The sequence below is a fragment of the Euprymna scolopes genome, chromosome 13 (genome assembly GCF_053919585.1).
Source record: "Euprymna scolopes isolate OS-2025 chromosome 13, ASM5391958v1, whole genome shotgun sequence".
In the NCBI taxonomy this organism is placed as follows: Eukaryota; Metazoa; Mollusca; class Cephalopoda; order Sepiida; family Sepiolidae; genus Euprymna; species Euprymna scolopes.
Window position 1 is genome coordinate 55,673,685 of NC_136494.1, and position 18,012 is coordinate 55,691,696.

Genomic DNA, 18,012 nt, shown 5'->3' on the forward strand with positions numbered 1-18,012 from the left:
ATATATATATATATATATATATATATATATATATATATATATATATATATATATATAAGGTGAATTTTGAAACAACATGACAAGAGTTCTTCGTGAAGTTAAGAAAACAATAAATATTTTATTGATAATTATTACCATTACTTTCCATTACCTTTTTGTAAATAATGCTACAAGCTAAGAATGTAATAGTTTACATTAGTTTTGTTACTACTTAGCTAAACCTGTCTTAGCCTCATTTAAATGAAAAGAAAGTTTATGTGATTCTATACATATAACCATTTAATAAAATAACGTAGCAATTTACACTTATATATGTATGCGTGTGTTTATGCATACACGTGTTACTTCAGTATACAGTTTGTTTGTGTGCACGTGACATTAGTTTGTATCTTGTCAAGACTCAAGAAAGACTTTCATCGAATATTCACTACGTTATTTCTCCATTTACTATAAACTTAGTTTTTTTTCAAATATTTTATTTTATTTTCTCGAAATGCAAGCTTTTGTAAATAAATTATATATTAATTAATAATAGCATATGCATATTAATGCATATGCATACTCCATATGCATAATATATGCATAGTAAGCTATTTATTTCAGAAATGCATACATAGCTTAAAACGTCATAGTTTATAAACATCGGTGACCTCTTAAAACACGTATATATTACGAGTGAATATTGGTAGGATATGGATTATATAATCGGTGGATATAATTTAATTCATGTGTCTCTTTATCTTTTTTACTAGCCACGATTTAATTCATATGTAAGATAGACTAATATGTAAATATATTCGATGAGCTTAAAGGCTTTCTTAAATCCTGAAAAGAAATATGTACAGTTTTACCGAACAAAATAAATATGTACAGTTTCACTAAATAAAATAACGATGTCAAATAATTTTCACTCATACTCATTTAAGTATAAAGGAAAGAAAACATAGAAACTTCTAATCACGTTAAGCTTGATTTTTTAAAAAAAGGCTACAGAAATAAATTGCAATAAATAGAAATAAAAGGCATGTAACTAAAAGAAAGATGGCGGAAATGTACACAACAAAAATTAACTGAAGGAAGACTAAATAAATGAAAAGAGAAAAACTATAAAAGACAATAAAAGACGATTATAAAGAAAAAGATCAACAAATAAAAACATGGGAAAATACATCAAGGAACACTGGATTCAACATCAGCGAAAGAAGATTTCATCAAAAAGGAAACGAACATGGCATCTTACCTGCTCGCTAAGCTCACGATAATAACAGACAGGTTTGAAATATTTCTGATAGTCGAAAAGGATTTTGTTTTGTGTTTCGTTTAAATTAGAAAGATTCTGGTTGGCTCGCTGTCTGGATTCAAGAACTGCTAAGTCTCAGTGCTGCTCTTTGCATCGTTTCTCTTTCTGATGGGTAGCATTCTATCCATGCTGGTGTAAAACGTTGTAAGATGCCGTAGCGGCATCGAAGAAAATACTGTTTGCTTTGTATTCGATTAATAGTTAATTAAAAATGTTGAAAATTTGAAATTCAGTTAAATACAGAAATAAAAGCCGAAAAAGATTATGATTAGCCACGTGTGTCATCTGAAGGTTATTAAGTAAATTATTTACAACTAACACAGATTGCACACATATATACATATATATATATGTATATATATATATATATATATATCCTTATCCTTGAGTGGCCTCTGGGCCTTGATAATGTGGTGATGCCTTTGTAAAAAAAAAAAAGAAAAAAAAAATGTGTGTGTGTGTGTGTGTATGTGTGTGTGTATTATTTGCATATTATATAATTTGGATTTTATAGTACTGTATTATTGTCTTACGAATCAACCATCGACTAACTTAAGGAGTTACAGAAAAATTCGGAATATTCATCAGACGTAGACGTAAGAACTAAATTGTATTCTTTCTGAATAAACTTTATGCTTGAAATTATAGTATATATATACACATATAAAAACAGATATAAACACACACGCACATAGAGTTCTCGATTATCCTACGGGAACGTAATGCTAATTTGTACATTTTAAATATCATATGGTAAAAATTATTTTGCGACCAACTAGAGCCTAGTGGTAAAACTTTGGGCTTAAAACTGATTGATCGCTCTTCAGCCATTTGCTCGATTCTTGATATATGCATATGCGTGTGTTATGTGCATTGTAGAAAATTACCAAATCTGGTTATTTGTAGATGATATTAATCGAATCAAAAAGTGCTTAACACGATGAAATGTATAGCTATTATAGTAAGAGTATAGAGTGCTTACATCAACACTGCTAAGCCTTCGACTTAATATCAAATATTTGCCTATAAACTGACAATTAGGTCGAAAGCTTGTAAGTCTCGATATAATATATCGACAAATAGTAGATATTGGTGGAAATATCATATTTATCACAAATTGGATAATGTATACTTAATTAAACACATTTGAATATTTTAGAAAAAACTTCAGAAAGATGATAGATGAGGCTTTTAAATAAATCTTTATTATTTTCAATTAAATATTCCTTAATTTCTAAATTTTAATGAATATTCCTTAACTTCTTGCTCATATTTCATTGTTTTCTCAGCAGAGGAAATACAAGATAGAATTCAGAATGCCCCTTTTTGAAAAAAAAAATAATACTGCGTTGTACAAGCCAGTGAATAATAAATATAAATAAATCATTATTTCACATTTACCTCTGTACATCTATTGAGATAAGAATGAGCTCAGTATTTTAAATTTTCAAAAACAGAGAAAAATGCTAGCAGTGCAAGAAATATCTAACAGCAATGAAAAGCAATTTATTAAAAAAAAAGCGATATTTATAAATAAACTTATTTTATCTCTTATACAAATTGTAAAATACTTCGCACCATGCTTTAGTGAGATAAAAAAATATAATAGGTTTCATATGCATATATGAATACTGCATGTCAATCATATGATGAAAATTAAATTGATTTACCTGTGGATATTATGTTGAAGAGCCCCCTACAGAAATGTCGATTCATTAAATTATTTGCTGTTGAAACTATAAAGGCGTCTCTTTTGACTTTCCAAACAACTGCTCAGACAGACCCGCCTGGACTTGTCACCATAATATATATCTTCCGTGAAAGCTTGCTAACTTCCCGTAATATACTATACCGAGGTCATTGCATTCAAAATTAGAACACGTGACTGTATTTTTTAAAGGCAAAAAGCATATGAATATAATCAATAAAAAATGCATTATCTTTACCTTGGGCATAAGTTTAATATAAGCATAAAAGAAAATATAGTTATCATCGGTGAATGTTAAATATTTTATTTTTATGAAATAATATAAAGTTGAAAAATCAGTAGTACAACAACAGACAGCAAGGTATTTGAATTGAACTCCTGTGCTGAAAAAACGAAAAATGATTTGGAAATCCTGAATCCTGAAAAGTGTTTCAACGTTACATTATGAATTATTCTTTGGATACATTATTACCTTATATCAGAAATTCCCTAACGATAAGTTGATGTAAATGGCTACCATGGATGCCAAAATGGTTTAGATTCGATCTGAAATCTCTTTTCTGATATATACATGTAACAATTGTAATGTTCATTCATCTAAGTTGTTGACAAAGGATTTCTTACATGTGAAGAATCCATTTTACTCTAGGTTTCTTTTTAATTTTTAGAAGCATAACTAGTTTGGAAATTGGAGTAGCATAATCAGTAGGATAATATTATAATTTAAACGATTCACTTGCTTCATATTAATTATCCATACTTTTGTTTATTATTTTAACTTGTTAACACTGCTAAAATGCATAGAACGACAACAATATTGACAATTTAATTATTTCTAATGCGTATATGTTTCAGATTAAATAAGTATTTGTATGAAATTTGCTCATTGTAACTAATAGCACTTACTTTAGCAGAAAACAACAAAGTTTCTTACTTCAATTCGATGTTTTAAGATATAGAAATTATTTTTTGTCAAAATAAATAATGAACGACACACGTGGCTAATGGATAACATTTCAATTGTAATTAAATGAATTGTCATAATTGAAACGCAAACAAAGTTTTCGTTCGTATTTGCACAAACACATTAAAATACGAGATTAAAAATTTTAAATTGCCAAATTTCAGAGTTTTCTGCCACTATTTCGTCTGACAACTGCTCTTGAACAAAACTTGAAAAATCAAAATTATTTAAAACTTTTTAGTTTTATATATTTTTAATCGATTGTGTTAAGTAAAATCTCCTAACATTTATAAATATTAAAAGTATAAACAAAATATTTCAACAAAATATTTAAACTTAAATAAATGGTTGACTCATATAACCTACAGTTTAACCACTTATACTTTCTCAATGCGCTCTATATTAGATGATCTTTTTAATATTTAAAAATGATTAAAAACATGGATACTATTTAAAAACAATAATTTTCATTTTGTCACATTTTCATACTTGCATATTCAACGAATTTTTTTAAATATTATGACGTCTCGATTCCCCGCAGTTTATATTGTTTAATGTAACTGACTATTTAAAGGGCATTAAGTTGGAGGTTGTAATTTTGTATTTCTAATCTTATCAAAAACGAAATTAACTAAAAAAACATATATTTTCTCTTTTTTATTGCGTATTTCAATTAATATTTTCAAACCTATATAGCTGTTGTTAGTTCTAACAATGGCATTGCTTGGGAGTCATTTGTTTAAGTTGTGTTTAGTAAAAGATTTTGATCGGAAAAGGAAGAAAAGCTAATAGGTGAAGTGAAGAAGTAATTTTATTTTAGTCATGACTAGCAAATAAATAGCGCAAACAAAAGCCCCCAATTTCTATCACATATACTTTTGCGAATCCTTATGAAAATAATAAGCTTTTCAAGCTTCGTTCAACTTACAAAATATAAAATCAAAACATATTTATGAACTAATTGTTAAGTATTTAAGGAAGTGTATCAAACACTGTAAACCTCTTTCATCTAAAATAGTGATTCTTTATAATGTACGTGAATTTTTCAAACAAGTAATTAACAACTAAATTTTATAAGCTTAGTTACTTCTATTAGAGCCATTTTTATGAGATCATCTAGAAGAGATTAAAAGTAATTATTTTTTAATTGAACAATTATATTAATAGAAAACGAAAATATTAGTTGGTTTTCAATCCGATCACGGATTAATAAAATGATTTTATTCAGTCGATTTCAACATATGCAAATAAGATAAGCTAATCTAAATCCTAAGTTGAAGCTCCTTAATTTTTAATTAACCCACTAATATCATAAAGCATAGATTAAGAATAAACGATAAAGATACAAAATTAATTGCAATTGAATAATTGCTTTTTTAATCTACAGCTCTAGGGGATTATTTCGCTGTAGTTGTTATAGTAACAAAACGGTGTCTCTATATACGATTAAGCCGGAATACGTTTTTTTAAAAAAAGATTATAATCATTGTAAAAGACTAATCGAGTATTTTGATAGTGTTTCGGAAATTCGTTGTAAATCTGTTCAAAATTGCATTTATAAGAAATATATATACGACATAATAACGTTGCCACACCGAAGTTAAGAAACGTCGAGCCTGATCGGAGTCAGATGTGTGACCATTATGTTAATTCATGCAGAATGACGGCGGTACGTCTCTGCAATAACTGCAGAACTAACATTCTCAAAATTGTCTCTCACTATCGTGATATGTATACGATTGAAAATCGCTTGTGAATTTAATATTTCAGGTTAAATGGCGCATTAACAAACATTGCGATGCAAAGAATAATTTTACGATATTTTACAAAGGAATTATTCTTATATATATATATGATTGAAATATTTCAGCGATAAACAATGAGTTTCTTATTTTCTATATATTTCCTCATGTTATTCTGTTTCAAATCTGTAATGCGGCCGACAATCTAAAGTCTAAAACGGTGTTTTAATGTCAAGATACAATCAACATATTTGCAACCTTTATTGGGGGTACATGAAACTTTATCCATATTGCTATTATGTCCTATTCATTTATAACTTTAATTGCCGTTAATGACAGTTATTTTATATTCCTTAATTTTGAAATATGGTTACGCCAGTGACATTAAACAATATAAAGTGCGGTTCATAGGAAAGTTGTGATATTATTACTTATTAAGGGAAAATTATTATAGTTTGTTAATCTGCGTAAGTAGTATTTTTTAAGATGTTGTTAAGTTTTAAAATTCCTTCATAGGATGTCATAATATTATCTGTATTCAATGCCTGATTAATAAGGCAATATAGGGAGTTACAAAAACAAACAAAAAACAATAAGTTTATGATTTTGTCTATGTAACGTGATTTTGTGTGGAGTCACACAAGGCTTCGCATTACGCTCCAAATAAAGTAAGCTGAGATTCTATGTGCCTATGAAATGAATAGGTTTTAGTGAAGCAAATATTGCGCAACTTTTCGTTATTGCTCATATCCAGTAGAAAGAGGAAGTGCTATAATAAGTAAAAGAACTGATGCCATTTCTTTCGTCAAGTCGAGCGTATCCTACGTTTTCGCACGTAGTAAATAAAAAAGAAAAGATGGAAACAATGACTGCATTCTTAACTTTGATAATCGGACAGAAACCGTTATTTCCACGTAGTATAACCGTAAGATCCTTAGATGTGTGATGATACCCTTTTTTAAGAATTAATCAAGTATTATGATTTACCTGCTTCCTTATTTGAGCAAGCTATGATGAAAGTTTGAGTTTATTACGAGATGTAGAGGGTGGCGCCCCATCGACACTCATTGTCAGATAGCGAAAATTATTAAACTCTCCCTATCTTCTTTACAAGGGTATCGTGCGACTGGCGATGCGTTTGCCATTTCATCTCTTGCGCAATGAAATCATCTTTTGTTTTGTTTCACATAATACAAAAACTGCTTCAAGTGCGAAAGAATCTGTTAATATAGATAACGTATACATTGTTTAACAGGAACACTAGAACAGAATAGGAAACCAAAAAAATGTATGAAAATCAATGTGAGACAAAAGCATATAATGCTTTTATAATGATGTAACTTTAATCATTCATGACATGAAGAATTAGGAAAAAGCACATCTATTTCATGCACTTATCCAGATTAAAGATTTAAACAGTAAAATACGGATTATCACAGTACATTAATCAATATATATATATATATATATATATATATATAATCCGATTCTGCGTTGTTATAAAGCAAATATCGATTTTACAAGAGTAATGCATGCTAAACATTAAGTTATTTCAATGTATTTGTGCCTAGATTAGATCGATGTGAATATTATAACGTGTTCGACAATGTCATCTTCTAAAGTTAATTAATGTTTTATAAATATCGTCGGAAACTTCTGTACAACAAGGATAGTTTCTTCGTAATTACCTCTTGTAAAGCTTAGTTTATGTACGAAAAATGAAATGAACCGTTTAATTATATTTTAAAGAGCATCTATCAGTTGTTTAAGGGACGATTTCAAACGAGACATTTTTTATAACTGTCTACATACACCATCAAAAGCAACGGAGATATATTTTAGAATCTAAAATACTTATATTTGGTTAATTCAGTGAATATGCGCATTTGATCCATTTATGTCTATGTGTTTGCTTATATATAATATTGTAATTCAAAGCCTTCCGGGAAACCGTATTATTCTAGTTTGTCATAAATATTTTAGTAAAGTTAAAAGCCAATTTAGATATTAATATCATGTGAATTAGAACAGTTAGTAAGGAAATAAGTTCGTAATTATGGTTATTGTCAGTCATCACAATTGATACAAATATATGCATCAGACTTACACTCAACTTCTTACTGTCTTTCGCTTTAGTTGCTTACTAACAATAGTTGTTTGATCCAGTGTACTATTTAAGGAAATGACAGCTTTTATTTCTAGTGAATGGCGGCATTGTTCTTTTTAACAGATCCAGCCCTTACTAATTACAAATGACAAGTTATATGAATGGTTGGTTACACTTCTGCAATACCAGACTAATAAATTGTGAAAACTTTAAACATTTAAAGTATAGACCTGCTATCAAATATTAAAAAAAATGTATAAACTAGGGGAACTGTCTACATGCACATCATTTTTCATGCTTTCACCATTCAATGAAGACCTTAAGTCCTTATTAATTATAAATCACAATACCATTTTGATAGTAACAGCTAAATGTTCACAATCATGGTTTTAATCAAATCACAATATAAACACTGAGCGCTGATTTATTTTTGATGATGTATATTTTTAAACTAAATTGATATGTATTAAATAGATTTTAAACAAATGTGAGAAATATGAATAATTACTGTCATAATTAAAGTAAATTAAATATTTTATTCATCCTTTCCTATATATATACACACACAAGCAAACTACCATCTACTTATATATATATATATATATATATATATATATATATATATATATATATGATAGTAAGTTATAAATATATATGGCGTTTAGACTACACTGAATATTCCGCGTTTCATCCACTTTAGGATTCTTCAGGATTATGAGTGGATGAAACGCGGAATATTCAGTGTAGCTTAAACGCCATATATATTTATAACTTACTAACTAGCCCTACCTACGTATTGATTACTGTTAAAGTAAATACTTAATGATTACTCATAAATTTATAATTTCGTATATCAATTTTATGTGAGTAAATGAAGAAGTTATATATATATATATATATATATATATATATATATATGATATATTAATTAATAGTTATTTCCTGTATTATTTTACTATATACCAATTATTAGTTAATAGCCTATAGAATATGCTAATTATTAATATATTTCCTATATAATTTTACAATATGCTAATTATGTTTATATTCCATATGTGGGGCAGCGTTAAAATTCAATTGGCGGTTTTATCAATTTGATATTACACGCGAGTAATATATGTATCTGCATGAATATGGGAAAATGTAACGAATAATGTTCAATATGCCTGGTTTATTGTACGTTACTGATTGTATTTTTATGTAACAAAATGGCGACACCGTGTAATTCCGTTAGTCTTCTTTATAAGTAATTACAATTGGTATACTCAAATTCGTATAACGGCACGGTAGAAAATGATACCGGGACAATCTGAAAATATTTAATGTAAAGATAATCATTGCAGCTATTTAAATACACCTGGAAGAAATTGAATTATGACAAACAAAGAGTATTGGCAGTTTAAACCTGAAACCTGGCTGCAAAATATTTTTCGTAAATATTTCAAATTGGAAAGCATTTAATACAAACAAAACGAATTTTTCAAAATTTGCATTAAGACAAAAATTAAGGTTTTTGTCAATTAACGAAATTACACTAAAAAAGAATACAAGCAACAGTAAAAAAAAAAAAAAAAGTTTGATCAACTTGAATTCTTATATGTTGAGACGCTAGCTCAACATGATCCGTTTGTTGAAACCAGCAGCGTATTGAGATCGGACTCTTTGGAGGGGCAATAATGAATCGAAATGCATGAGGATATTTTTTACAGACGGTAATGAATTTCGACCAAAATTGATTTCAAAGAAACCTCTTGAAGCAGACAGTGATGCGTAAAAAGGTCGGTGTCAGGTGGGGCAAGCTTTGTGGAGTGATAAGCACGCAAAATTGTAGATTTCCGCTATCAATTTTTGAAAGAGAATGCAAGAAGGATTTTTCTTCATAAAAGGAATCAATAAAATTTAATATTTTATGTTAACTTAATCACTGACTTACAATTAATTCATTTTTATTTATTTATTTCCTAAGAGTGAAAGTTCATGAGAATAGGTATGAAACCATTATTGGAATCTGATTAGAGCTAAAGGAATGAATATTTAAAATACAAAAAGCAAGAGGCAAAATAAGCTTCAATTTAAGAAAATAAATGGCAGCGACGAAAAAAAACAAGCATAAATGTAAAATGGAATGAATGATCCTACTAATACTATCTTGCACGCACAGATTATTCATATCGAATTTGAAGACGATTAATGAATTCAATATTTTGGCGGTTCTAATTTAATATTCAACATAATAAATGCACATGCTATATATCACTAAGTTTACCAAATAATGCATGTAAATATATTTCCTAACAGTGTTTGTGTATAATTGAGCTCAAAATATCTGATAAGATTTGAATCTGACATAGCAAATTTGATAGAATAATCACGCAACCCTTTATAGAATACATATCCTATTAGGTAGTATTTTAATAGAACTGGCCATCCCTAAAAAGTATTTTACTATTTTTAATAACAGAAACAATTATTGGTCAGTGTGGAATTAATTTCGAACTACCCCTTTCACATACGAAAACGATTTCCATGTTTGTTTCCCTTTGTTTGAATAGTAAAGAAAGGAAGAGGTTGCTTGTTCTAATTGGTGGGCATGTTTCTCAACGAGATTTAAGTTTTATAGGGGTCGCAGAATATAGGATACAAAACGCCAATTGTTTTAAAGTAAAATATGGTTTTTGCATGCATCCACTGAAAGCAGTTTAATGAGAATGTTAATGATGTTTTTTTTAGCCGTGCTGCTTTTTTATCAGTGTTCAAGCAAGTTGAAAGTATTCGAAAGTTGGGTATTTTAGTAAGAGCTTAATTCTTATTCTTGGCCATCGATTAGAAGCAAGCAAGACTAAGATTAGTAAATGAAATCAAACGAAAATCAAATATACAGAAGCGATAACCAAAAACGCGGGGTCAGAGAAAGAAAAACGTTACGAGATTGATAACTTGGATTGGATGTTTTGCAGTGAAATAGTTTTATTATAACAAGTGCTGCTTACACTGTTAGCTCCATAGCCCCGCAGCAAAGCCGTGGAGAGATAGAAGGGGAGGTAACTCGATAGTTCGGATCGGTTAAAGGAGGTAATAGACGTGAACTTCACACGAAACATGCAGAAATACTTTTGTAACAAAACGGTGTTCATACCGGTGCTGATCACTTTTCAATTAAGCCCGGATGTCTTTTACAATTACTTATTAAAGTCACAGCCGGTGAAAAGTCAGAGAATGACTTTTTGGAAAGCACGTCAAGATTACTTAAAGGATTTTTAAAAATGTGTGGTTTCGAAGTTTTCGTTACACCTCTGCTAATATTTATTAATCGTGTTTTCTTTTCGTTCTTTAATTATTTAGATGAAAATAATAATTTTTGTGTTGTAAAGATCTGTAGTTCCTATGAGTTAAGATAATTAATGTGAAGTCTTTTTTGCAAAATCTGTAGTAAAATATGGAATACTGTTAAGGCAGATTAATTAAATTATATCACCTTTTTGAACAAATCTTTTATTACTTAGGACCATTGTTGATTTAGTTTTTATTTGTTTTTGTTCAATTTTAAGTCTATCTTAAAAACTTATTTATATATAAGAAAAAACTTATTCTTAATCTCTCTCTCTCGCTTTCTTTTATTAACTCTTACATTCAATCTGTCTCACTTTCTTTTCCATTGATTCAACTTATATTTACGTTACTATTTTACTCGTTTTTATCTGTAAATTGTACAAAATATATTTTTTATTTATTTTTGTTTGTTTATTATTTTTAATCTCTATTATTTTAAAAATACTCAGAATTTAAAAGTTAAAATTGCTTTCACAACTTTTATTCTGTCCTCCTTTTTGTATGCACTCTTTTGCTTTCTGTATGATCCACATTATATATATATTTCAGGAAGGGCTAAAAGTTTAGTTATTTTTTAAAATCCATTCGAAAACATTTGAACAATGAAAAGTCAATAATTGCAAAATCGAGCGGGACATTTTTAGCGTACAAAAGCTGACTGGTTTGAAGGGGATGGAAATAATGCTTGCGTCATAGCTTACAATAGAAAAACTAAGGAAATTCGTCATAGTGAAATGTTTGAATTTTTATTGCAAGGTGGAGGGCATATAGGAAAATTGTTTCGAAAAGTGATAAGATTGTATGGTGAAGTACATTGTTGATATCTCTAACTCGGATGTTTTCGCCAAGCAAAAAAGCAACACGCCAGGTCATAGACGCATACATACATATATACACACACACACGCACGCACACACACATATATATATTTATATATATGTATGTATTTACATGTATGTATATATATCATATATATGCATATATATATATACATATATATATATATAAGCGATTTGTGTACAGACATAAATATACCCAAGTAGCATTGAATTGTTAATTAATGATTTATATTTTGATCTATCGAATTTACCTCGCAGTTTCATTCAAATTTTGTTCGCATTGGATAATAATGCCAAGCAGTTATTGGTTGCTTCGGTCGAGTTGTTATATAAAAAAAGGGAAACAAGTCCCTTTTGCAAACGCAGAATCGCCATTTATAAAAGTAGGCAAAGAAGACTTCCGATCTCTTTTCGTTTTATTACAGGTGCTTTTATTTTGACCAATTGTTTTCTCTCGTTATAGATAAAAACAATTTGTCATCATACATGTATATATACATATATGTATATATAAATTAATAAGTACATACACATATACATACATGTGCATATTTCAAACTTTATATATATATATATATGCATGCATATGTATGTATACATATATACGCATACAATATATATACATATAATATATTCATATAGATATGTATATACTTATGTGTGTATATATGCATATAAATGTATGTATATATGTATATACGTATATATTTGTATATATATATATATATATATATATATATATATATGCATGAGCCTGCGTGTGAGATTTTATTAGCTTAAGTCACATAAAGCTGAACATCTTGCAAGGCTTATGTCGGAAATTGAAGTTATTATTTATTCCTATACTATTTTTTGTCAGGTCATATGTACTTACGTGTGAAATGCGTCTACATATATATATATTTGTGTGTATGTTTATGTTTTGTAACTATATATACACAATTGAGAGAGAGAGATATGCGATTATATAGATATGTGTATGCAGATCAACTTAATCAAGGATATTAATCGTCATCACTGACTAAAATGAAAAGTCATTTGAATAATAAAATGAGTGTACAATTTTTTTTTATTTTTGTCGATTTTATTGTTTGTAAATTGCGCATATGTTGTTGACTGACATATATATATATATGGCATGCAAATATCTACAGTCCCATTGAGAAAAGCGGTATACATTAAACATTTGGTTTTACTAGGTAAAGAAAACTTTTTTTCAGCTTTGGCAAAATGCTTATAAAGCCTTGCCATTAATTGTTGCATGTTTTTCATTGATTTCGTAAAGTCACTTCAGTTGTTTTTCACATTTTTTTCAATATTTTGTAGTCGTAATAGCAATAATAAAAGTTGTTGTTTAAGTAAATATTGTCCAGAAGAAATGTTTATATTGGCTGTCATATTTTTCTCTCTCTCTTGCTTTTTTCAGAATTTGTTTGCCAAATAGTTTTGGGGCCTCTAATCCGATGAACCGATGGACTTTTTCTCCTCGCTCACTGTTCGGCGTTCCGAGGAGGACGAAGAGGAGGAAGAAGAAGTAGTAGTAGTAGTAGTTATTCCTGAAATATGTAAATTATTTTAGGGTGTCAGAGGAGGAAGTTTACATTGATCTCTTCAAATAGCGAAACATAAGTATAAGTAAGTATAAGGCAAAAGTTATGTAATAATAGGAACATTAACATGAGTTACAGGTGAAAGGTCAGTAGAGTAAGTTAGAGATGGATATAGATATGTAAGAAAAAGACAAAGAGAAAGAGTGGCGTGCACAAATTTATCCCGAAAAGAAATAGCAGAAGTCATGCGATAAAATTTCGTTGGTTTAATAAAAATATATGCATATGTAAAAGAAATAAGCTGTTTCTATTGTAGAAGCCAAATGTGCAAGTAACTACAAATATAAGATTAATATATATATGCATACACACACACATATATATATACACATACACATGTATATACGTTATATATACTGCTGTGTTTAAACTGTATATACATGTATATATAAATATATATGTATATGCATATATATCTATGCATCTGGTGATTGCCACTCCTTTACAGAAGAAGACTATAAAGAAAAAGATTCCTAAGTAAATTAGATTTAACTAGATCATGTTTAAATACCGATAATACTGTTAATATTAGTACTAAGCACAGATATTGATAGTAAGAAGAATGGCTCAGTAAATTAATATATAAATATATACATATTGGAATAAGTAAATTTATAAGAATGAAGACATTTACAATAATGAATATATTTTACAATCAACGTTGCAAATAATAGACAGGGAAATGATGAAATGTGTTTGAATGATTCGTTTAGTAAATTCCTTCTTTGTGTAGCTTTCATAGAAATATCACACTGAGAGACAGAGATAGAAAGAGAAAGGTGTTAGTAGATGTTACTTGAATCAGGAGTATACTTTTTCTTTTGTTCTCCGAACGCCAGGATCTTCGAGTGTTGAATATGTGAAGTCTTGACTATTTCCATCGTAAATAGTGTTATTTCTAATCTGACAATTAGCATACACATACACATTGCTATGTATGCATACTGACACGAAGTATATACAAGATAAACATATAAAAAGTACATGCACATATATTGACATATACATTTATAGTTATGATTAACTACACGCATACACACATGTATATATTGCCCATATTTTTTGTATATATATATATATATGTATGTATACGTAGACTACATTAAATTATATATCACGTGTTTGTTCGCAGGAATATATACACATGATTTACTTGCAAGATTTTTTATATGCTATAAGCCCGTAATCTGTATATGTGCACTTTGGTGCATTTCTATTTCAATAGAGTAATAAAATAGTATATAAGCATGTTATATATAAGTATATATGTAATGTATATATGCATGTATTTTGATATCTATCTGGCGTTGTATTCAGACGTACACTCGATTATAACGATTCATTAGCAGGAACATCGACTTTTGACTTATGGTCGTTAATTTTTGGTTGTTGTATTTTAGTTTTTGTCTAATACGCACCACCTGTGGCTTCATAGCCGCCCTCCGACCTGGTCAGTATCGTAGACAGCACCTCTGCCTCGTTAGGTCTGGCTCCGACAACTTGTTCCACTATCTGCTTCATCCCAATTCTGTTGGCAACAAACAAACAATCAAAGAAAAATTATAGGAAATAATTACCCTTCTTTTGATCCCATAGTTGCGCAGGGTAAACGAGTAACTATAATCTTATTATTATTATAGTTTATTCGTCGGTATTCAGTATTTCTTCCTTCCTTCCTTTCTTTCACGTTCGTTCTCTATCTCTCCAGAGTAATGGAAAAAGAAAATGACTTCAAATACCTGAGTTACCTGTGTTTAGTAATTTAGTTTTAAACACCGGTGTCCATTGCTGTTGATGTTCTTGAATATTTTTCGTGCAATCTGACCTTTTTCTTGTGATATGTTTACCTGTTGGTCATTACTTGTTTCATTTACCTGTTTGGTTCCTTTGCCCGGTGTAGAAAACTTTCAAATATACACATGTAGACATTCTATATTTAAACATATAAATGGTACTAACTATCTAAATGAAGAAAACCTTTGCAGGCATGTGGTCTAAGATCATGTAGCAGTTGGAATACGGGAGGAGACACACAAGTTGTATGCATATATGTATACGTTAAATTGTTTGATTTGTGTATTGTTTATTGCGTAATACTGATGTGTATATAAATATAATTCTTGTAGCTTGGATAATTAAAGTAGAAATATATCATTGTAAATACAGTTTTATAATACGCTTTATTGTTTGCATTTTGCTCTCGAAATATATTCATATTTTAAATTAGTTTGATATACTTACGTTCTAAATATAAATACTATATTTTTTATGTCGGCTTTCAACTTAATGTTTATATTTATAAAAGAAACTTGCAATTAAAATAAATACTTTATTTCCTTATAATCGTGTAAGTTTATTATTGACACATATATCAGCAACGCATACGACTTTGAAAATATAGAACAATGAAAACGAAGAATACACTTGAGAACGCCGACGTGGCACATTGATTCATATTAATAGCTATGAGAATAAATTAAACAAAAGTATAATAACTATGATATTGTCTGGATAAAAGATGTAACTAATCATCTTTTTTATATTCCTATCATATATGTATTTAACTATTTATTATTTATTTAAAAGTAGACTAAAATGAGAACTATTTTAAGAAACGTTGAAATACTAGATTCTAAGACTTCCTTTATAAATGAACTCTTTTTAGTGATTAGATAATTTTGAATCAATTAATCAATATTATTTAATTATTATTTCCTTAACTTATCATTTGCAATAAACAATTCGAATATATGTACTTAATACCTGAATAATATTGTTGCTTCTATAATCCTGAAATACATAATTCATGTCGATAAAATATCAAACAAGAAATTTATAGACTTACAAACTGATAAAACGAAAAAGAGAAATCAAAATAAGATGAAACAATAAGATAATTTCACATAAAACATTAAGTTGAGTCTTTCCTTCCATCTGTCTGTTCGTCTACGAAATGAAAGCAAACACCAGATAAATTAGAAAAACGTTTGTTCTTTACAAACGTATGAACGTATCAAGTCAGTGAAAATATGGGTAATACGAAAATGATTCGTCACGATAATTTATCACGTCAAAAGTTGGAGAGTCAACGTATGTACATGCGTGTGTATGTATATGTGTCTGTGAATATGTATATATGATCAAGCTCATATATTCATGCATACAGAAGCATATACATAAACGTACATTATTCAAACACATTTGATTGAACAAGGCAGTTTTATTCTTTTTCCCCGATTTTACTGGATATCTTTTCGATTCGACGAGCAGTCTTTTTTATTTCAATCGGCATATTGTACAGAATTGCGCCCAAAAGTTGTTGTTCAGCAATATTCTACTCAAGCGTTTTCTATCGGTGCGTCCGATTATCATCAGGAATGATTGTTGTTGTTGTTGTTGTTTTCTTGTCCTTTTCCTTGAAGGCTTGGTGTATTTATAGTTGTTGTTTTTTGTTAAAGGTGGGTGCAGGATGGTTAGGGGCGAATTATTTTTAGTTTTAATTTACATTTTTTATTTATTGTTTATTTAACTTCTTGTTAGTTATTAAATGCTGTTAGTACATTTGTCCCGGTGTTAAATGAGATCCGGTTAAAATCGATAAGATATCCAGAAAAATCGGGAAAAAAGTATAACTCTGTCGTGTTCAATCAGATGTGCTTGAATAATGACTTGCTACCAAAATATAAAAATATAAACGTACATATACAACATAGTTACATATTTGTATGTTTACTCATACATATAGATAAATATGTGTACAAAATAAACGTCATATTCCTGATGTCGTACTGATGTATTGCAATTATATTTAAATATCCCTATCAATCAATCTTTGTCTCTCTATCGATGCATCTATCATTCGATCTCTATATACAATGAGTTATTTGAAGACTAGCTCATGTAAAGGCACCAAAAATAAAACGTACAGTAAAATAATAAGAAAACATTGTATTTGAGGTGAAATACATAGTTACTTTACTAATCAGATAAATGTTGAGCGAACGTGTAATTTTTTTATTAATTAATTGCAAAATTATAAATACAACTATTTGTATTCTGACATTGAAAACTTTTTGACGCCATTTTATCATGAACTGATAATTAACTAAGCTCAGTTTAACGAGATGTAGAAATACTTAGGTTCCTATTAAATAAGTTATAAATAATAATAGAATACATAAACCATCAGAAAATAGTAATATTATGAATATATTTACCAATTGCATGGCTATTTACATACCCTCGTTTTTTATCTTGTTATTATGATTGTTTTACTGAGGAGCAGCTAATGTGTTATATTAATTTCACAACACACACAACACACACGCATATTTATGTATATATAAGCGATTTATCTAATTATCTAGTCATTTTAATACATTTTATTACATATAAGGATAAAAAACCGTATT

The 18,012-nt window shown here is 28.8% G+C and overlaps 1 protein-coding gene across 2 annotated transcripts in view; it reads right to left on the reverse strand.

Annotated features, from left to right (window-relative positions):
- Positions 1–13,052: 13,052 nt before the first annotated feature.
- LOC145292035 (uncharacterized) overlaps positions 13,053–18,012 on the reverse strand; it is a 108,081-nt gene continuing 103,121 nt past the window's right edge. For both annotated transcript variants that reach the window (XM_080138060.1, XM_080138059.1), the window contains one exon: positions 13,053–13,546. In XM_080138060.1, the coding sequence (XP_079994186.1) occupies positions 13,446–13,546 (101 nt within the window). In that variant the 3' untranslated portion in view covers positions 13,053–13,445. The remainder of the gene's footprint in view (positions 13,547–18,012) is intronic.